The sequence below is a fragment of the Carassius gibelio genome, chromosome B18 (assembly GCF_023724105.1).
Source record: "Carassius gibelio isolate Cgi1373 ecotype wild population from Czech Republic chromosome B18, carGib1.2-hapl.c, whole genome shotgun sequence".
NCBI classification, from domain to species: domain Eukaryota; kingdom Metazoa; phylum Chordata; class Actinopteri; order Cypriniformes; family Cyprinidae; genus Carassius; species Carassius gibelio.
Genome location: NC_068413.1, coordinates 1,422,349 through 1,445,881, shown reverse-complemented (window position 1 = coordinate 1,445,881; position 23,533 = coordinate 1,422,349). Strand labels below are relative to the sequence as shown.

At 33.8% G+C, this 23,533-nt stretch overlaps 1 protein-coding gene across 1 annotated transcript in view; it reads right to left on the bottom strand.

Moving 5' to 3' along the window:
* Positions 1-420: 420 nt before the first annotated feature.
* Positions 421-23,533, bottom strand: part of LOC127977665 (Wilms tumor protein 1-interacting protein homolog) — a 28,952-nt gene continuing 5,839 nt past the window's right edge. Inside the window, exons 2-8 of the mRNA XM_052582649.1 lie at positions 18,514-18,615; positions 7,675-7,742; positions 5,535-5,597; positions 5,181-5,311; positions 5,042-5,093; positions 4,880-4,948; positions 421-3,838 (exon numbers count right to left, since the gene is read on the bottom strand). Of these exons, the coding sequence (XP_052438609.1) occupies positions 3,686-3,838; positions 4,880-4,948; positions 5,042-5,093; positions 5,181-5,311; positions 5,535-5,597; positions 7,675-7,742; positions 18,514-18,615 (638 nt within the window). The 3' untranslated portion in view covers positions 421-3,685. The remainder of the gene's footprint in view (positions 3,839-4,879; positions 4,949-5,041; positions 5,094-5,180; positions 5,312-5,534; positions 5,598-7,674; positions 7,743-18,513; positions 18,616-23,533) is intronic.

Genomic DNA, 23,533 nt, shown 5'->3' with positions numbered 1-23,533 from the left:
AGCTGCACTTTGTTATTCAGTAAAAAAAAAAAAGAAAAAAGAAATCTGACTTTTTCTCGCAAATTTTGACCTTTTTATGAATTCTTTGTTTTAATGTATTTTTTTTTCTTCTGAATAGTTTCCTCCATGAAAAAGGCAATTGCTGCCTTTTTTTGTTTTATGAATTCCATATATATATATTTTTTTTCGCAATTGACATTTTTCAGACTTTTAATTTTTGAGTTTATAGTCCGAATTGTTAATCAAAAAATTCGGACTTTCTCGCATTTCTCAGGAAAAATAGAAAAGAATATCTGACCAAAAAATTGCATTTCAAAGTTTATATCTCACAAATCTCTTCACATTTTTTATTGCAGAGATGTCATTTTTGTATAAAAACCCAGATTCTGTATGAAAATAAGACCACTGCACCAGTTTAAGTTAACTACAAAAACCACTTTATTGAAAAAGCAGATTACACAAATCTACGGTTAAATGATACGAACCGACTCTTCATACATTAAATAACTTTAAACTTTTCACGTTTAGATAAATAAATCTACTTTGCTCTTTCCTTATTTATGAAATAGCTAGGAAATCAAAACATTGTACGATAAAAAAAAGTGATGCAACAGAACGCAAGATGTGCTCTTTTTAAAGAACTGATGGAAAAGCTACCGTTGATTGATTTCTGATAAAAGCAGGAAATAGATTCTACACTCTTTATTTACAGGGACTCTAGCGCTGTGCTACGAAATAGTAGTACGTTTTAAAGTGGATTAAGACGACGTGGAGAAAGATATTATGCAACACGCTTGAGGGAATGATCTGAAAGCACTTACTGAACAGTTCAGGGAAATATTCACGCTGTCGATTACCACAGAAAATACCTCGGCTGTGAGAAGAGAGTAGAAAAGATTTTCTCTGGCAGTCGATAGCATGCCACATCAATCCAGAATATTCCTTCAGAAAACCCCGCTCTCCAAAAACAAGGTGCAGGTATCAGTCAGCAAACACATCTTCACACCAGTTTTACAAAATAAGAGTTCACTGGTCTTGTCAGCTCAGGAAACGCACAGAGCCGGGTTCTGTCAGTAGTGTTACAGCAGACGTCTGTGTGGAACAGAAGTGTGTACAGAGACCCGAGAAGCATTTAACACACTTAAGGAGTAGTTCAGCCGAAAATGATGTCTTGGTAAAAATGTCCTCACTCTCAGGCCATGCAGGATCAGGATGAGTTTGTGTCTTCATCAGGTTTGGAGAAACGTAGCATTGCATCAGTGTCTCATCAATGGATGCTCTGCAGTGAATGGGTGCCGTCAGAATGAGAGTCTGATAAAAACATCACAATAATCCACAGCACTCCAGTCCATCAGTGAACATCTGGAGACAAAAAAACCTTCAAACTTTCCGGCTACAATAGGAGTCCGCCATAATATCCATAATATTGTATTGTACAGTGAAAAAGTCATCTGGTCTGAATCAGGAGAGAAATCTGCACAAATTGAGCACTGTTTACAAGCCTAAACAAGTATGTGGCTGGATTTTGATGTGAGAGACAACAATAGATGCACTTTTTCACTGAAGAAAGCGTTATTATAGATTTATTATGGATTATGGACTTGTATTTTAGATGGAAGAAATGGTTTGATGATAAAAACCTGGATTGCTTGTGGATTATTGTGATGTTTTTATCAGCTGTTTGGACTCTCATTCTGACGGCACCCATTCACTGCAGAGCATCCATTGATGAGACACTGATGCAGTGCTACATTTCTACAAACCTGATGAAGAAACAAACTCCTCCTATTCTTGGATGACCTTTTTGATTAGAATTTCAGCAAATTTTCATTCCTGGGTGAACTATACCTTTAATGACTAAATTCCCATCAGGATTGCTGTATTTGACAAACACACACACACACACACACACACACAGTGGCCCAGCCACCAGTGTACATGAACACACACACACACACACACACACACACACAGACTCTTTTCCACATACACACTCACTTATGTCCTAAAAAGCTGCGACGAGATGCTTCCAGCAACAAATAATTTTTCAGTAATTACATATCAGTAACTTTGACATCATTCCCAGACTTCAACTGGTGTTACTTCATAGCTTTCATGACTTTACTATAATTCTGACGTGTGCAAAATCTTCTGTCGCCTTACGCTTCATTGCATCGCAGCTGCTAAAGACGGCGTGTCACACACAAACACAGGACGAACGCAGCAGGTCTCCGTCCTGGTTGAGTCCAGCACATCCAGGCTTGACCTTTGACCCCTGCACACCTCTAGAGTCCCTTAAGTGTCTCCTGAGACACATTACAGCGCGTCTCCTCCACGTTAAGGCAGGAAGGCACCTCATCAAGAGACAAACCAGTGTCTGAAGACTTCAGCGTTCACAGATCCAGCCTCGTTCTGCTGGATTCATGTCAGACCTCAGCGAAATATACATCTGTTAGTCCATCTATGTGCACCTGGGGAAGTAAAAGCCCATTGCTGCCATTAAACTGATTCTTAAAGGCACAGTTCACCATTATTCACTCACCCTCACGTTGTTCCAAAACTGAACAATTCATGAGCAGTTTAAGGCAAGCCACAAGAGTAAATAACAAAAAACTGAACTAATAGATATATATCATCATACTTGTTTTGCATTACAAGTTTTCTGAAATGTTGTTGCAAAAGATGCATTGTTAAATACACTGCATAAAACTAATTTCTTTAAAAATTTACAAATATCTAAACATCCTTAAATCAAGATACATGTAACTGAGATAAACAAGATATTAATACTGACTTTCTGTAAAATGTATCAAAATTATAATAAAATATCCACCAGTGAAAAAAAATAATATATATATATATATATATATATATATATATATATATATATATATATTCTTTTTTTCTTTAAATTAAGATAAATTTTTGTGCACTTTAAGAAATGTGGATAATTTTTCAGAAAACAAGATTTATCTAATTTAGCTTTTTTTTTTAGGTAAAAAAGTATCAAAAATGTTTGAAAAAATGTGAAAATGTGAATGTTTTTCCGAGTACAAATATAAAATTGTATTTAAAAATTAAATATTAGATTCACACTAATTTACATACATTTCCAAAACATTTAAAGAGTAAGGTTTGGGATTTCTCTTTAATAAAAATTTTTTGAAAATCCTGTTAGAATTATGTTTTTGGATTAAAATATATATAAAATATATATCAGGTGAATCATATATGAAAAAAAACCCTCAGTAAAATCAGAATACATTAATGTGTATTAATAAGAAAAAAAATGTATTGTTATGTATTGTTATCCAAAACTAGATAAAGTGAAATAAAATAAACACTTAAATGTGTATTTTAGATATTTTCTTTCCACTGGTGAACAGAAAAATGAAATTTGACTTGTTATGGAAGCAAAACAGGCCGAAATACAATGTTTTTTCCTGTCGTGTATTGCCTTGAAATAACATTTTGGAACCGTGGACCGTGAGTAAATGATGACTGTAGTTTTAATTTCAGGTGAACTGTCCCTTTAAAGACGCCGGGCAGACGGCAGGACACAGAAAGGGTGCGTGTCGATTAGTGATGAAGGCACAGGACGTCGTGTCTCAGTCTGTGTGTTCAGTGCTGTAGAGGGCGCTCCGGAGGAATAACAGGCACGGGTCGCCCTCCGATCGCCCTGTGTTCACAGTTCAGTGACGTGGAGCGGGTAACTCGGGGGCGGGTGAGTTGGTACAGGGGTTTTTAAGCGGTGCAGGTGGCATCGGTGGCACAGCAGGTGCCCATCCAGCGGGTAACAGCGATGCCCCTCTTCATCATTCAACTGCAGACCGCAATCCTGCAAAACATGTGTTTGAGAGAAATGAAGACAGGCCTTTTTTATGAATCATCACCAGTGTGGCTGAATCTTTTTAGACGGACGTCTGGAAACATCCAGAGGAAGAAATCCCGAACTGCAGTTTGGTCAGTAAATAAATGAACATGAGGCTCATTCAATCTCTCAAATCTGTCACAAGCTCATTTTTTTGTTCAAATTATAAATTGGAAGGCATATCTTCCTGTAATTTTTTTTATATATATAAATAAGTGACGTAAAACTAATCAATTAATTATTAATATGTAACATGATATTTTATTAAAATAAAAAAAATATACATTTTTATTGATAAAATACAATCCAATCTCGTTAAGAGTGTATGTTAAGTCTAAGATGTCTCTGGGTGTCTAAACCCTAAATATGTATATATTTGGTCTGTTTTTTGCTATTATTTGTTTTTTATTGTTAAATGTAATTTTCATATGTCATACTCTCATATCTCTGACTGTGATGGTTAAGTGTTATATTAGCTCAGATTTATTACTGTCAATCAAATAAAGCACGTTCGGATTGTTTTATAGTGTTTTAAAAAAGCAAAACAATTTAAAAATAAATAAATAAACGCATTGCAAAAAAATAAAATGTTCACTTCTGAAATAATTCCCTATTTATAATTACAAAAAAAATTTTTTAGGACTTGTAAGGTATTTAAAAAAACCACTTGCATATATTAAAAATATTACTAATATTACAATTCAAATACTGCAGCACCAAATCACTTTCATTAGCTAAAATAAATTAAGCTTTCCTCTGTAATAAGAGATTTTCTCTTTGAAAAATTAGTTTGAGTTAACATTTTACCTCTGGAATGTCATCATTCAGTGATTCACAATATTAATGCACATGCATACCTGTGCCATGGCCTAATAGACACACAAAAAACATCTTCATAACGCCCGGAGCGTAAGCATGACCCCTTGTTAAGTGCCATGTACCAGACGCGAGTGAATCACAGTGAAGAGTGATTTCACCATGAGATTGAACCTGAAACCTTTGAATTACCTCACAGTGATAGCATTCCACATGGTAATCTTTATCCATGGACACCACCCGTATGGTCTCCTCTGAACCCTACACACACACACACACACACACACACACACAACCTCTGTCAGGACAGTCCTGAAACCTCACATCAACACAACATCAGTCTAATGCATTTACCTGCACTGGGAGGATGGGCTGGTTACACGAGGCACATTTAGGAGCAAAAACCCTATAGAAAAACATTCAACACAGCACTAAACATGTTATGCATGAAAAATATGTCACGAAATATGATAAATGCATGGCTGTCACTCACGTGTGGTAGTCTTTCACACAGTAGATGTTGTTCTCCACATCCACGGTGAAAGGAACGCCGTCCAGACCCTCTTTACAAACCACACAGCGGAAACAGCCCGGATGATACGACTTACCCAGCGCCTGCAGGATCTACGACACACACACACACACACACACACACACACACACACACTGATGAGGCACAATCTAATAATAAACTCCTATTACAGAGACGATGCAGCTTTGATAAGCCATATTTGGTTGCATATTTACTTAAAATGGTCAAACTAAATTACAAGAGATTACAAGAGATCCTTCCTTCTCTGAGAAATGAGGGGAATAGTTATAGTGCAATACATTTAATCTCTCGTACCATCTCCATGATGAGGTGACCGCACACGAAGCATTTTTCTGCTGTCTGCTGGAACCCGGAGTACTACAGAAGAAAAAACACAATGCAACTCTAATGCAAGATCATATTTAATTTAGCATGATTTATTTTGTTTGTTTGTTTCTCCTGCTCAGCAAAAATGCATTTATTTGATGAAAAATACAGCATCATTCCTCCAGTCTTCAGTGTCACATGATCTTCAGAAATCATGAAAATATGAAGATTTACTGCTCAAGAAACATTTCTGATTATTGGTGAGGTTTACTTTTGTGTAAACTGTGCTACATTTTATTTATCAGGAAATTTCAAAAGAACAGTATTTTTTTAACAGAAATGCAAGCACTATATACAAAAAAAATTATATATTACATATTTTTATGAAAACTTTAAAAACATAAAAATATTTAAATATCTAAAAATATATAATAAATTTTAAACAACAAATAAAATTGTTATATATAAGTATTGATCAATTAAGTAATATTATAGTATATAAAATAATAATATGACAATTCCTGTCTACAGAAAATGACACTTGCAACAGTAGTGAAGCAGCGTCACTATTGAATGAGTCTCTAGGGGGCGCTCACGCTCTCTCTGTGCATCTGATTAAACACTTCAGACATCAGCCGAAGCAGGATTCCTGAGAGGAAGGTTCTCATGGTTCAGTGTGAGGTGTTGGAGACTTTCTTCAGACTTAGTACACCTTACAACATTCAGAGGTTGTTAATGGTGGACAGGGTGCAGGCGTCTGAAGTACAGAAACGACCCTGAGGGGAGCCATCTGTCCCAGCAAAAAAAGGGTTTTGACCTGGTCACAAGGGTGACACGGATTTGGAGCACATCCATTAGAGAAAGGATGTTCTCAAACATGCACTCAGTGGAAACGAGTGTTCCTCAGTCGCTCACGTCAACACAAGAAAGGGCTGACCACTTAACAGATGAAACAGATGAAACTGAAAATTATTATAATACTGTAATAAATACTAATAATAAAGTAATACATATAAACGATATAATAATTAATGGTACTAAATAAAAAAGAAAAAATATAATATGTATTTAAATATTACTAATTTGGACTACACTAACACTACAAAATAATGAAATAAACAATGCAAAAAATTATAAAAAATATTTGGAAAAGTAAAATATCTACAAATAATAGTAAATAACAGTAAAAAAAAGGTTTTTTTTTTAAATAATACTGTAATAAATACTACAAATAAAATACATATAAATTATATAATAATTAATGGTAAATAAAAACATTAAAATGACATAATATGTATTTAAATATTACTAATTTGGAAAAAAGTAAAAAAAATATAAAATGGTAATTTGTAATTTGTCCTGGCCAATATATGCGAATAAAAAACAAGCTCTTAAAATGCAAAAGATGATGTGTTAATAGCCCTGGCTAATATTTGATTATAAGTTAGTACATAAGTAAGTATTTACGATCTTCCCATTGCTCCACTGTGTGTGTGTGTGTGTTTAGAATAAGATGACACTGGAGTGAACAGGAGAAGTGGGCGGAGCTACAGCATCTGTTCTCCCAAGAGACTTCCATCCATCCATCCATCCATCACTAATGAGCACTAATCAATACAGCCCCAGTCTCCACCTTCCTCTTAGGAGACGTTCAATTAAATGAAGCACCGCAGCTCTCTGATCCTACAGCTGGTGTAACTCTAACCTACAGCGAGGACATATAGATCAGTCTGTGACTCTTTAACAGACTAATGCTTCACACTGTGTTGAAATGACTGTAATTATGAGATTCTGAGCTGTTCACATGTACAGTTTCTATAGCTACACTTTTAATGTCTAAAATTGGCTTCGCTGTCAATGACGGTAAAATAAATATTTAGTCACTATATTAAATGATCTCTGCATGTTCTTGCAAGATATTTAAGACAAAAGCACATCAAAAACAACATTTTACTGTGACACATCGAGCATTGCTGTTCAAAAGTTTGGGATCAGTAAGATTTATTTATTACAATATTCAGGGCATTTTTACAGCATTTTTAGTCAAATAAATGCAACCCTGGCGAGCAGAAGATTAGTAAAATAGTCAATTACTGTACATCTGTTTGATTATAACTGTGATACTCACCAGGAAGTCTTCCTCACAGTAAACCTTTCCATTGACATTATAGAAAGCCTTTCCTCGTAGCCTCCGTCCTGAGGGAGAAACAAAATATATAATTACTTGAATTACTGAGAAAATCATCTTTAAAGTTGTCCAGATTAATTCTTAGCAATGCATATTACTAATCAAAAAATAAGTTTTGATGTATTTATGGTAGAAAATGCACAAAATATCTTCATGGAACATGATCTTTATTAAATATCCTAATGATTTTTGGCATAAAAGAAAAATGTATAATTTTGACCCATTCAATGTTTTCTTGGCTATTGCTAATGAATTGCTGGAATGAACCTCCTAATGTAATAATAATAATAATAACAATAAATACTAATAAACTAAATACTACACTCAAATAAATTGAATACTAAATGTTAATACAAATAAAAATATTATTAAGGAATAATGAAAGTTTTTGTCCTTGTTTTAATTTGGTTTGTTTCATTTTCATTTGATTTAAATATAAATTTAAGTTTTCTGCATTCATAAGAAAAACTAAAACATATAGACATAACAGAATACATAACAGGAAAAATAAACACTTAATAGGGCCATATAGTTTATAAATATGTATTTATAAATTCAACTAATTACAGTAGATATACTTTTTGACTTTAAAAAAAACTTTTAAAAAAATACAATTTTTTTTTTATGGAATCCAAAAAAAAGGTAAACACAAAATTTGATTAACATAAAACAGAATTTGAGAAAAAAATTAATAATAATGATACTAATATAAACAATTATTTAACTTGTGATAAATTGTTTAAGTTTCATGATTTCGATTTATTACTCATGCTTTTTGATTACTAAACTAAAACAGAATCCAGACATATTAACACAGGAAAAATATAAATATTCAGTCACTATATTAAATGATCAGTAAGATTTATTGATAAACAATTAAACTTTTATTTATCAAGAGCATATTAAACTCATCAACAGTGACAGTAAACACATTTATAATGTTACAAAAGAATTATAAAAAAATAATAATAATAATAAAAACAAATATATATATATATATATATATATATATATATATATATATATATATATATATATATATATATATATATATATATATTTTTTTTTTTTTTTTTTTTTTATTATTATTTTTTTTTTTTATTATTATGTAATAAATTTAATAAATTGTTTAAGTTGCATGATTTCTATTAAAACTGAGTCCAGACATATTAAAACAGGAAAAGAAATGTGGAATCCAGAAAAAAAAAAAAAAAAAAAAAAAAAGATTTCTTAGGGCTGTATCTGGTTGTTTCTCATGTGACTCAGATGGTGCGTTTCTGTCTATGAGGTTATCTCGGCTTATCTTTATGCTGCTAGTCTGACTGCACGAGACTAGGACCCCTGTATCGCATTCAAACACACACAAAAACCACCAAACGCTCATCTTTCTCTCTCACACACAGAGTTCATAAATCAGTCTGACCCTTTTCCCCATTCCTTAATTTACAGCGCTCGAGGCCGACATCTCGTTTCTTTTCACAATCTCACAATTTATGCACTTGCCACATTCAAACAGCCAGCGGCCCGACAGAGAAACGAACCCTCGACTTAATTCAGAGTGATAAAGCACGGTTCACACGCAGATGCGAGGAAAGGCTTTCAATTATTGATGCAGAAGCCCTGTGTTCACCTTCTGGGCCATAAAACAGGTGAAAAAATCCCCTAGAGGAGGAACATGAGAACGTTTTTTTCATTCATTCCCTTGCAACATTTTACTGTAGGTGTTATCTGTACGCACCAAGGGTCTGAGAGTAATGCAATGACAAATAAGCAGAGTTTGACTTTTGACTTTGACATGGAGTTTTGCACCATCGAGAACCACTTTGGCGTGTAATAAAAAGGTGCAAGTAATCAGGATTTGATTTTAAAACAACTGAGATGGCAATTAAAGAGGAGGATGTTTGTAGACGTGTGTACACACAACAAACGACGCTGAGATCACGGAGATTTCTGGAGCTGACAAATGTCTGGGGAGGGCCAGATTCCCAACACAAAAACAGAGAGAGACAGAGAGAGGTCTGAGTAAATGGGGACATTCTTTGAGCCTGAGGTCACCGGCTGGTCCCAATGCCCCCCCTCCACCAAACAGAGAGAGAGAGAGAGAGAGAGAGAGGAGAAGAAAAGAGAGAAAGAGGGGGAGGGATGGCGAGATTCCTCCAGCCTTTGTCAAAGACTGCGGCCACAGTCAACTACATCTACACTGAAAACACTGGTTATATGCAGCAAACTTTAAGTTAATGTGTGGCAAATGTGTAGCTCTTCACTGGTGTGATGAGCTTGCAGCAAATCTTTGGCACTTTTAGTGCTATTAAACTTATCACTGAACTGAAATTGTTAATTATTTCAATACACTGCAACAAAAAAAATTCAGTATTTTTGTGCACACACACATCTACATGTTCTTAAATCAAGAGTCATTTACAGAAACATTGCATTAAATTTGGTTTTCTTAAAAATGTGTCAAAGTTTTAAATGAGAAAAAAGGTATCTGCCAATGGGACAAGTAAAAATTTTCTTTGAATTAAGGTTGAGATACTTTTCCTTGCTTTAAGCAAAAAGTAGCAAAAATGGTATCAATTGTTCGTAAAATAACACTTAATATCTCAAGTCATTTTGCTAATCAAGTCTTAGATATCTGTGCTTTAAAGCGCAATAAAAATACTGAGTAATCTTTTTTTGCACTGTAGTAAATATAAAAACATTGACAAAAAAAAGCTTTCAATAGGCCATTTTAACAGACTGTGATGTTCCTATAGTTTTTAACATTATACAGTATTGTTCAAAATAATAGCAGTACAATGTGACTAACCAGAATAATCAAGGTTTTTAGTATATTTTTTATTGCTACGTGGCAAACAAGTTACCAGTAGGTTCAGTAGATTGTCAGAAAACAAACAAGACCCAGCATTCATGAAATGCACGCTCTTAAGGCTGTGCAATTGGGCAATTAGTTGAAAGGCGTGTGTTCAAAAAAATAGCAGTGTCTACCTTTGACTGTACAAACTCAAAACTATTTTGTACAAATTTTTTTTTTCTGGGATTTAGCAATCCTGTGAATCACTAAACTAATATTTAGTTGTACGACCACAGTTTTTTAAAACTGCTTGACATCTGTGTGGCATGGAGTCAACCAACTTGTGGCACCTCTCAGCTGTTATTCCACTCCATGATTCTTTAACAACATTCCACAATTCATTCACATTTCTTGGTTTTGCTTCAGAAACAGCATTTTTGATATCACCCCACAAGTTCTCAATTGGATTAAGGTCTGGAGATTGGGCTGGCCACTTCATAACATTAATTTTGTTGGTTTGGAACCAAGACTTTGCCCGTTTACTAGTGTGTTTTGGGTCATTGTCTTGTTGAAACAACCATTTCAAGGGCATGTCCTCTTCAGCATAGGGCAACATGACCTCTTCAAGTATTTTAACATATGCAAACTGATCCATGATCCCTGGTATGCGATAAATAGGCCCAACACCATAGTAGGAGAAACATGCCCATATCATGATGCTTGCACCTCCATGCTTCACTGTCTTCACTGTGTACTGTGGCTTGAATTCAGAGTTTGGGGGTCGTCTCACAAACTGCCTGTGGCCCTTGGACCCAAAAAGAACAATTTTACTCTCATCAGTCCACAAAATGTTCCTCCATTTCTCTTTAGGCCAGTTGATGTGTTCTTTGGCAAATTGTAACCTCTTCTGCACATGCCTTTTTTTTAACAGAGGGACTTTGCGGGGGATTCTTGAAAATAGATTAGCTTCACACAGACGTCTTCTAACTGTCACAGTACTTACAGGTAACTCCAGACTGTCTTTGATCATCCTGGAGGTGATCATTGGCTGAGCCTTTGCCATTCTGGTTATTCTTCTATCCATTTTGATGGTTGTCTTCCGTTTTCTTCCACGTCTCTCTGGTTTTGCTCTCCATTTTAAGGCATTGGAGATCATTTTAGCTGAACAGCCTATCATTTTTTGCACCTCTTTATAGGTTTTCCCCTCTCTAATCAACTTTTTAATCAAAGTACGCTGTTCTTCTGAACAATGTCTTGAACGACCCATTTTCCTCAGCTTTCAAATGCATGTTCAACAAGTGTTGGCTTCATCCTTAAATAGGGGCCACCTGATTCACACCTGTTTCTTCACAAAATTGATGACCTCAGTGATTGAATGCCACACTGCTATTTTTTTGAACACACCCCTTTCAACTAATTCAACTAATTGCCCAATTGCACAGCCTTAAGAGCGTGCATATCATGAATGCTGGGTCTCATTTGTTTTCTGAGAATCTACTGAACCTACTGGTAACTTGTTTGCCACGTAGCAATAAAAAATATACGAAAAACCTTGATTATTCTGGTTAGTCACATTGTACTGCTATTATTTTGAACAATACTGTAAACCTAGTCTTTTATATATATTTTTTTCTTTTAAAAAAATGTAAAATAAAACTATAATAATTATAAAAATAATTTTTCTTTTTTCTATTTATATCATCATTCTATTTTCATTAATGAAATGTATAAAGATTTATGTTTAGTTTTTTTTTTGCTTTGAATTACAGAAAACTGATTGAACGCGAATAGAGCGTCTGGTGCGAACTATTTCAATGTTAAGTAAATGTAAAGACGCGTTTACGCACATCTGGAGGTCTCGCTGCACGAATGAAGCATTTATCGCGGCACAGTAGATGCGAATTGACGTGAACAGAATGACATGAATTGAGCGCCTGGCGTGAATGGTGCTTTTTATGCATTTATGCGTTTGACGCAAATTCGCGTCTGATGCCCGAGTTGAAAAACGTGAACTTTGGCGTCATTTCGCGCCGCGTTAACCAATCAGGAGCCTGCTCAGGAGTCACTCATTAAACATGGAGGAACAGCTGATATTGTCAATGAGCAGTACCTAATCAATGTAGTCAAAGTAGTCAATTCTCGGAACTCGGACGCGCTTCAATTTCACTTCAAACTCTTGCTTTTTACACGCGTCTATTTCCGCTCTAGACGTGCGAATGCACTCAAAATGTTCAAGCGGCAAACTAGACGTGAATTTGACACTATTTGCGTTTGTCGTAAACGCAGCATAATACAATGTTTGAGGGAGTGACAGCTGTTCTTTCTCTCTTTTGACCAATGTAATCAATCTCTTGATATTTTTCCTCTTTTGGAAAGACAGAAACCAATCATGGATTTTTTCCTTTTGCTATATAGAGCAAATGGAAATGCAAAAATGACATTTGTTGCATTTTCCATGGAAGTTTACCAAACTATGATGGCTTCTGCTTCTGAGAAGCTCGGGAATGTGAAAAGGCTCGATTGACCACTATTATTTTTTGTCATTTTTCACTCACATGCATCTCTTCTGACATATTCATATGCAAGAAAAAGAACCGCTCCAAACACAAAACGACTATGATCATCTAGTAGAAAAGGCAGAAATCTCATTTTGTTAAAGCGTTCAGAGGCTGATATGATTTTTTCATTGTAATATGACTGACTGTTAGTACATTAGAGCACACAGCTGCTGGGGAATGCTGGGTAATCTGTCTCGAGCATAATCAAAGATCCAGAGATGGCAAACACACGAGAGAAACAGAGCGCAGCACTTTAAACAGATTAAACAGAAAATACAGCATGCTCAGCACAATAAAGAATAAACAAACGCATATGATTTAAAACAAAACGATAAGAAAGATGGAATGATAGTAGATCAACAGAATTATAGACCAATCCATGGACTGCCCGACAGAATGATTGATATATAGATAAAATGACAGACAGAACAAACAAACAAATGATAAACGTAAACAGAAGCAAGCAAATGATAGGTATACAGAATGAACAACAGATAGAAGAAAAGACCGAATGATAGGTGGACAAAACAAACAATTAATTGATGGAGCAAATAACAGGTAGACAAAAGAAACGAAAGAAAAATGAGTAGAATGAGCGAGCGAATCATAAATAGACTGAACGAACAACAGGGAAACAGAAGAAATGAATGAAAGATAGACAAAAGAACCAAAGGAGTGATAGGTAAACAGAATAAACAAACAATAGTTAGAATGAACAAATAAAATGATTGACAGAACGAACGAACGAATAAAACGATTGGTAGACAGAAAAAACAAACAATAGACAGAATGAACAAATGATAGTTAGAAAAAGAACAAACAAATGACAAGTAAACAGAATAAACACAATAGTTAGACAAAACGAATGAACAAAAGATAGAAACAACGAACAAACGAAGAAACAAACAATAGTTAGACAGAATGAACAAACAAACAATAGACAGAACGAACAAACGATAGAAAGAACAGGCAAATTAAGAAACAAACGATAGTTAGACAATGCACAAACAAATGACAAGTAAACAGAATAAACACAATAGTTAAACAGAACGAACAAACAAACGAAAGACATAACGAACGAACAAACGACAAGTAAACAGAATAAACACACAATAGTTAAACAGAGCGAACAAACAAACGAAAGACATAACGAACAAACAAACGACAAGTAAACAGAATAAACACACAATAGTTAAACAGAACGAACAAACAAACGAAAGACAAAGCGAACAAACAAACGGCAAGTAAACAGAATAAACACACAATAGCTGAAATGAAGAAATAAAATGATAAACAGAATTGATAAATAAAACGATAGTTAGACAAAACGAACAAACAACAGTTAGAAAGAACAAATGAACAAATCTTAGGTAGATAGAATGATAAAACAAAAAAAGGTAGACAGGACAAACGTCAGGTGGACAGAAGATACAAACAAATAACAAACAATAGATAGATGAAACGAATAAACAAATAGAATGTCAAAGCGACAGACAGAATGACAGACAGACAAGGCCTCAAAGTTTTAATTGCATATGCTTCTGAGTTTAAATCTGTCAAGCAAAATAATGTTGTTCATAATGCACAAAATACTGGAAGAAAATCCAAAATATTGAATTGGGAGTGGTGTTTAGTATGAAGACACACACACTGGCTCAAGACCATGTCCGACAGCTTATCAGAATTCAATCCTGGTCCTAGCCCATCTTTTTTTTCCCCTTCTCCCAAAACAGCTTATAGTACTGTTTACTACTTTATTTTGTCAGGTCCACGACATACTGAGTATAAGCAACTTTGCAAGTATATGTCAACTTATTCTACTAACCATAAATGTAACCTAACGGTCTACTTTGAGAGATCGTAGACATGTAGTTGCAAAGCTACTTATAGTTAGTAGAATGTCTAAAGTGGACTATCGAAATAAAAGTGTAACCAGACACTGTATCGCTGCTGACCCATAAGCGCCATCTGCTGTCAGAGAACAAATCTGCATCTCATTCAGACCAGTTTTGTTTTGTGCAGATGTTTTATGTAGCATAATTTCTATTCTGTTTATGCTTCAGATTTTAATATTATGCAATCTGAATTTAAATCAGAAACTGCTCATGTATACAGCATCTCTATTTGTATCATGGTTAAAATAAAGTGGTTGCAGTTTTAAGATATTTTTGATGACAGAATGAGATCAAGAGAGTTTCAGATTTCCTTCTATTGACTGGCTTAGTAACTACCACTTTGAAGCTTCAAAAACATCATAAAGAGTTCAGAAAACTAATCCATATTAATCGATTGGTTTAGTCCAAAAAGACTTAATTAACTTAACAATCGATCGACCCTCTTCAGAAAGTTTTAACTAAACCTCTCGATAAATATGGATTCATTTTCTGACCTCTTTATAAAGCTTTTGAAGTGGTAGTTACAAAGGCAGTCAATGGAAGGAAACCTGACAGCATTCTGTCATCAAACAGATATTTATTTGTTTTCCGAAGATGAACGAAAGTCTTTCGGGTTTGGAACGACATGAGGGTGAGTTATTAATGACAGAATTTTCATTTTGGGGTGAATTAACCCTTTAATTTCTAGACCTGCAGACAGATTTTTAAAAAGACAAACAGATGGATTGAATGAATTAATGACGGAGTAAACAATAGACCTAGACCTAATTATGGATCTAATGATCCAGTCTAAAAAACAAATAATTTTTTTGTGCATTGAGAACAAAGCCTATGTGTCTTTATTGCTCCTTTCCTGAAGCTGAGAAAACACGCACACACACACACACATACACACACACTCCTGTCCACATCAAGAGAACAAGCAGGTCTTTATCATCTGCAGGTGGCTTCGCCCCAGTGCATCATGGGATGCTGGAGGTGATGAGTCACTCAAAGGGTGTATGTACATGTTCGGGAATTCACATCCAGACTGTAGTCAGTGTGTGTGTGTGTGTGTTACTGTAAAGAGGGGAATTTTAGTCTGTGGTTCAGAGCATGTGCAGGCCTGCTGGTCACACACATGCTCTTCTGCCCTTTCTCTCTCGCTCTCTCTCTATATATATATATACTGTTCGTTTCATCTATTCTTCTCTTTCACCACATGTTAATGTATATTTTATGTGCTTCACAGGTAACACAAACAACTGCACTGAGTCTGACTGCAAGGCATATGAAAATAGCGACAAATAAACTGTTGAGTAAATCTTCTTGGTTCAAATATGTCACATTTTATCAATTACATACTGATGATACTACTAAATTAAGTATTAAGTTTAGAAGTATTTTTATGGATTTAAAAAAAAGTGTTTTTTTATGGAATTTTCATCTCACGGTTCTGGCGATTTCCCCCTCACAGTTGTGAAATATTAATGCAGATAAATAATTAAATATAAATAAATCAGTTTTTTAACCAAGTTTTCATAGTTTTAACACTGACAGACTAAATATTTACAAATTTATTTGGCTTGCTTTCAGTATTCTAAATAAATAGATGAATAAAAAATGTAATTAATTAAAATAATTCTTTTCAAATTGAAATTAGATTGTAAAATCATGTCAAAAATAGTCATTAGCACATGGTTGTGTAATGTGCAAACTATTTTTTGGGTTGAACTCAATCTAAAAATAACTAGGTCATGACATATACCATTATTATGACATAGGACTGACAGATTTCTCAAAAAAAAATAAGGTTAAGAAAACAATCCTCACTGAACTGTTTTTTTAAAGCCTCATTCTCAAACCTTTAAAGCAACACATGGTTTATGCTCCATCTACTTCACTCTTAAAACATTACAGCAGCTCATGATTGCACTGAAGTACTTTAAGATCAACCACAGCAGCTTATTCATCACAGATAATCCAAACATCAACAAACACACTCGAACGTCACGATAAAGAGCTCCTGTGAACTTCAGAAACCCATTATGCCCTTAAAGAGGCTTCCAGTTCCTCCCAGACCGCATCCGGTTTACTGGCCCGCTTTCTTTCGCCAAACAATACGTTTACAGCAAACGGCTAGCATTACGTGTAAATTATCTGCAGTGGCTGTAAAGCGTGAGGAAACAGTATCTGTGCGGAGGGGAAGAGAGAATGAAAGAGAGAAAGCTGAACAGCAGTTGTGTTCTACAGTACTGCCGTGATTTCTCTCTGTCTCGCTTACAGAGAAAACAGGAGAACCGAGGACGCGTCAGGCACACACACACACACACACACACACACATACAGTGCTCCCATGGACAGAAACACTGATCAGGACAAACATGACACCCTCAAACACATTCATAAACATGCTTTTCTACAGGAGTGAGTCTATACATGTGGCACGTGATCTTTGCCATTCAACAAACCACAACAAAACTTCCATTTTAGTTACACAATTCTCATTAATTGCACAAATCTCTCATTTTAGATGCATCCTTCTCATTAATTATCTGCACATTTCTCTTATTTTAGATGCAAAAGTCAAAATATATGTATAGTTCTCCAATTGTAGATGCAAAATTCTCATTATATGCAAAAATCTCTCATTTTAGATGAAATTTATAAATAAAAAACATTAATGCATAATTCTCTCATTTTAAATGCATAATTCTTATTAAATGCACTTTTTTTCAGATGCACAAGTCTAAATAAATGCATAACTATCCCGTTTTAGATGCATAATTCTCATTGCATGCACAATTATCTAATTTTAGAGGCAATTTATTTATTTTTTTAAATGCACAATTCGCTAATTTTAGTTGCATAAGTTTAAATAAATTCATAACTCTCCCATTTTAGATGCACGATTCTCATTGAATGCACAATTCTTCAATTTTAGATACATAACTCTGAATTTTGATGCATAGTTCACATTAGATGCATCATTTTCATTACATGCAAAGTTCTCTCATTTTAGTTGCATAAGTTTAAATAAATGCACAATTCTCTCATTTTAGATGCATAATTCTCATTACATGCAAATTCCTCACATTTTAGATCCTCAACTCTCATTTTAGATGCATAGTACACATTAGATGCATAATTCTCATCCTCACATTTTATATGCATAATTCTCAATAAATGCACAATTCTCAAATTTAATTTGCATAAGTCTAAATAAATGCATATATCTCCAATCTTAGTTGCACAATTCTCATTAAATGCACAATTCTCCCATTTTACATGCATAATTTTAATTAAATGAATAATTCTACTTAGAAATATGTTGATAAAAAAATTATTTGTACACTCAGTGCTGGACCAAAAGGCCAGCATGCTTTAGACATCAAATACACAACAGAGCATTGGTGTCAGCAGATGTCCATCTAGTCTTTTGCTCCAGCAGCGACTGTACAAATCATGAACATATTTCTTAACATTTAAGTAGAATTATGCCTCTACAATGGGACATTTATGCATTTTGTGTGTGTGTGTGTATGTCACTCACCGCAGGAGCAGCAGGTGAAGCAGTTTGTATGATACAGGTTCCCCATCGCCTGACACGCTTGACTCGCTCCATACACACCTTTACCACACTTCACACAGATACCTGGAAGAGACAGACACACAGACAGCTGTCAGGATCACAGACAGATGTGTTCTGTGAGGAGGAATCATAGACTGTAAGAAAAGATGGACTTCCTCTCGCTATAGAAAAGTGAAGCCAAAACATTCTCAGTACAGCCGTTAAATGTAATGTGATGTAAATATAAGGGCGTTGGAACGACGCATGTGCATTGGCTAGTCTAGCCTGAAAAATAAGCTTTTTAAATGATATTTGAGCATAAGAATCATAGATTTAAGGATTCCTCCATTGATTAAGACATGATTTGGTCTTGTTTGAGCTAGCCGGAAATGTGTTGTAAATATGGCTTTCCTTGAAAGGGACTTTGGTTATATATATCTGCTAGCGTTGACATTGGGTCTGTGGCATATTAAAGTGTCCCTTGTAAATAAACTATTAAATTAAAAGGGTTTACAACATATTTTCAAGTTCTTAGAAATGTACTCTTTGCATTCATATTGGTTTTTATAAAAATCTTCATACAATTTTGGTTTTTATAAAAATCTTTATACATTTTTTTCTTTATACAAATTAAAGAAAAATGCTGTTTAATCAAGCAAAAAATATTGAAATATTTTTCTTATGTCTTAAGTATGTGAAAGTACATATATATATATATTAATAAAAAATTACTTTATATATATATATATATATATATATATATATATATATAAAATATTTTTTATTATTATAATATATATATATATATATATATATATATATAATTTCCAAAATAAAAACCCTACTCTGAGAGTCACTTCATAAGCATTTTACCATTTGATTTGAGTAAAACTAGCATCATATCATATACATACACAGGAATATAAAGGTATTCACAGCAACCCATCAAAATAAAAGTTTGGTTTAACTTGAAGATACTGTGCCAGAAATATATCACTATTAGTACTGCGACTAAAATTATTCAACTTTAATTTCATTTAAGAATAATAACATAATAAATAAAAAATCTAATGGAATTAATGTTTTATTCTCTTTCATTTGATAACCGGAAAATTTTAAATCCATAACACAGAATTTCTGAAAAAAAGGAAAAGAAAAATCACAAAACTATTTTAAGAATAAATTTGAATAAATTAAGTTGTTTTATAGATTCAATTAATTAGACTTGCTAAAACAGAATTTGGTAAGAATAAAACATTGAGAGAAAAATCAAAGTGCCCTATCATAGTGATTAGTTGATTTGAAGTTCAAAAGTTCATCAGTCAGTCTTGTTATGGATCAAGTGCTCGGCATCATGGGAGAGTGAGTCAGCAGCACTAATGCCTCACGCACATGTCGTCCTCCGCAGGGGTCACATTCCTCACCGCGGCCACGGTCAACACCTAGAGATGGTCAGACAGGACACAACATCACCCCAGAGACGGCCATGAACGACGGCGAACATGACACATCGCTCATCAATCTCCCAACAGTGTGTTTTAAATCTCACATCTCACTGAGTGTAATTCAGCACTCGGTGATTTAAGAAAAACTCGTTTAAAAGCCCAATTAACATAAAACCAGTTTGTGCATGTGATAACAGGCTCTAGAACAGAAACACTCATCAGATAAGCTCTCGGTGACTTCACGGTTAACTCATCGAGATAATTATAGAGTCGTCGAGAGGGAATTTCATGTACCAGAATCCAGCACTTCTGATCTAATCGTGTTTGTCCCGTCAGGGGCTGGATTTATCTACATCGGTGTGGTGTATAAACCTCCACAACTGCACACCAAATCAGACACTAGACACCCCAGAGAACCAGAGACAGCAAAAATAGGGTTAATCAAATATTGCAACAAAAAAAAATCAGGATTATTTTGGTTGATACTGAGATCATGATTACTTTGGAAACATTATGCTTTTATTGAACTTTTAGGCCTAAAGCTTTTTTTTTTTAACTAATTAATTTCCCTGAACTTTCCAGAAAAACTGAAAATAAATAAAATAATTTATGAAAAAAGGTCATTTTTTTATAAAAAATATAAATAAAAAATAAAAATAATATAATAATATTTTAAATATGAACTACATATAAAAATAAAATAATAATCATATAATAAAAAAACTATAATTTTTTTAATTTAATTTTTAATAATTTTAATTATTTTCAATTTTTTTTTTTAATTGAATATAATAATACAAAACAAAAATAAAAGTATAAATAATTCAGATATAAGATCATAAATAATATAAACTATATAAACAAAAATAATAACAAATAATACACGAAGTAATATAAAATATAAATAATAAATAAACTCCATCAAAATAGGTTAAGATGAGTTTTGTTGTTGTTGTTGTGCTCCGCTGTAAAGGAAAGGCTGTGCTGAATTTAGAACACAAAACAAAACAAGAGCATCACTGTGGCACTTTTTTATAAAGTAATTCAAAATAAACTATGATTAATCATTAATCTTTAATATTAACAGCACTAGTCTTTCAACAGTGTCATTGTTTTCCGTTCAGTTGTTCTGTAGGTTAGTCTATCAGCTGTAACCACGTCTTATCATTGTCCATCTTGTTTTTTATTAGCAGCATTTATTATCAGTTTTTCAATAGCTGGATAAACAATTAGACTACCTGACAAAAGCTCCAGCAAGACTGCGTGAGATGCAAAATAACTAAACTTACATATAAAGGACTGTCGCGTTCTATAGAACATTCCTTTTTGTTGTGAAATGGCGAAATCTCAACCGTTAATGCCACACTTACTTACTCACCTCGGCAGCTGAAAAACAAGTTTCCAGGTGAGTGTTAGCAAGAACTAATCGAGCGGTGACTTATTAACACGTTCATCTGACTGTAACACAGTCTGTTAATCCTCATTATAGAGCGGCTCAGGTTTCGGTCTCAAACATCTTCCTCGGCCGACCAAATCAGGGTTACTTTAGTGCAACTGAGATACTTTTATAAGTAATATTAATATTTAATTTCAATTCAGGTGTGTGTTTTTGAAAAAAAAAAAAAAAAACATTTTTGTCAAAGCCTGGAAAAAATGCACTGCAAGTAGAGATTATTGGCTAATGTGCATCTCTTGTCCCTAAAAAACCATTATATATATAAATAACCAACATTATTATAATAAAGTAACCATCTGTACCAAAAAAACTAATGTAACAAATCCTCACACATTGCAAACAATACAAGAACACATGCCTCAGTTTTATAGACTCTTCCAATCCCAATAAATAACTAGTAAAGAACCATAAAATAATATGCATACAGGTTCGGTTTATTTTGAGCTAGTGCTTAACCATCAATGTAAAAGTCTTTATATCATGTATTACTTTAAACTCATTTGACAACATATTCCAAATTCCATATTCCGTTTTCCAATTTCACATATGAATTTTTTTTTTTGTAAAATTAAGCATATGCCATTTCTTTAAAATATGGCAGTGATGCCATTGATTTGGCTTTTAATCCATACATTTTAAAGCCAGAGTCTCAACAATGTTTTTTTCTTACTGATCACGTTTCATACACTGAAAAAAAAAAAACGTTTCAAAACATTGGATTGATTTTTATGCAACGCTATGGGTAAGTTATGTATTTTTCATTAGCTCAAGTAAAAATATATAGATGTCAATCATTACCCTAAATATATATTTTTTTTTTTCAGTAGACAGGTTTATATATTTTTTAATGAATTTTATTACATGTTAATTTTAATGAGAGCAGTATTAAAATAAATGAATGAATGCACCTAATTTGCCTTAAACAAATGTTACAATGTTAGACATTTACACTACTCTCTTAAAAATAAAGATGCTGCACGATGAAGAACCTTTTTTGTCTAAATGGTTCCATAAAGAACCTTTAACATCTGAAGAACCTTTCTGTTTCTCAAAAGATTCTTTGTAGTGAAAGGTTCGTCAGATTCTAAAAAGGTAAGAAAGAGACGGTTTTTAAACAACCTTTGAGTGAAAGGTCAATTGTATTGCAGTATTCAAACAATAAATACCGTTTTGGCATTCGAAGGTAAGTTAATTAAAGAAAGAGTACAACTTTACAATCCTCAGTCAGTGTTATTCGGCCACACAAAGACGTTAATGTAACAAACAATTCATGTAACATCACATTTATCTCAGAAAACATATTCAGTGACCATAAACTTGTTAGTCAGAAAAATAAACTGCAGAAAGGAGCATTTAGCTAAATATATGCACCGTAAAACACATTCATTATTATTTTTTACTGTTCTTTAATGTTTTATGTTTGAATAAATCCATCCAAGTTTTTACGATTGCCACCATTTAAATATTTCTACTTCTACTAAAAACTAAATAATTGTAACTTAATTATTAATGTAATGTAATTTAAGCAGTATAGCACAAATCAGTTCACAATTTTAGTAATGTAGTACCAACTGACTCCTATGTATATTATACTGCATTAGTTGAGAGATTTTTTATTTTTTTTGCATGAACTGCACTTGATATATATCCAAAATAATCAATACTGAATCAGTAATCGAATCGCAAACTTGTGAGTGAGAATCAAATTGAATTGTGAATTCAAGCCCTAATTAAAACGACATTAAGTACATATCTGTGCACAGTTATCGTCCGAATATCTCTGAAAATGTGCAGTTTTGAGAAATCAACCTGCAGATGCTCACTTTAACAGGCATTTACTGAGCACGTTGAAAAATATAGATAACTGGAAGAATGGATAAAGGTGTATTGTGAACAGCAGCGAGAGATTCCTCCAGACGAACTCCCCTGACCTGATACACACTGGTACCACTTCCTCTGTACACACCGTGAACCACAAATCCTGATAACGGCTCACTCAGTCTGCTCCAGAAACAAGCTTTATTTCACACAAGGCTAAAGATTGGTTGAGTTTGGACGAGGGATGGTCGGGCGGGTGATTTTTCAGATTGATTGATTAATT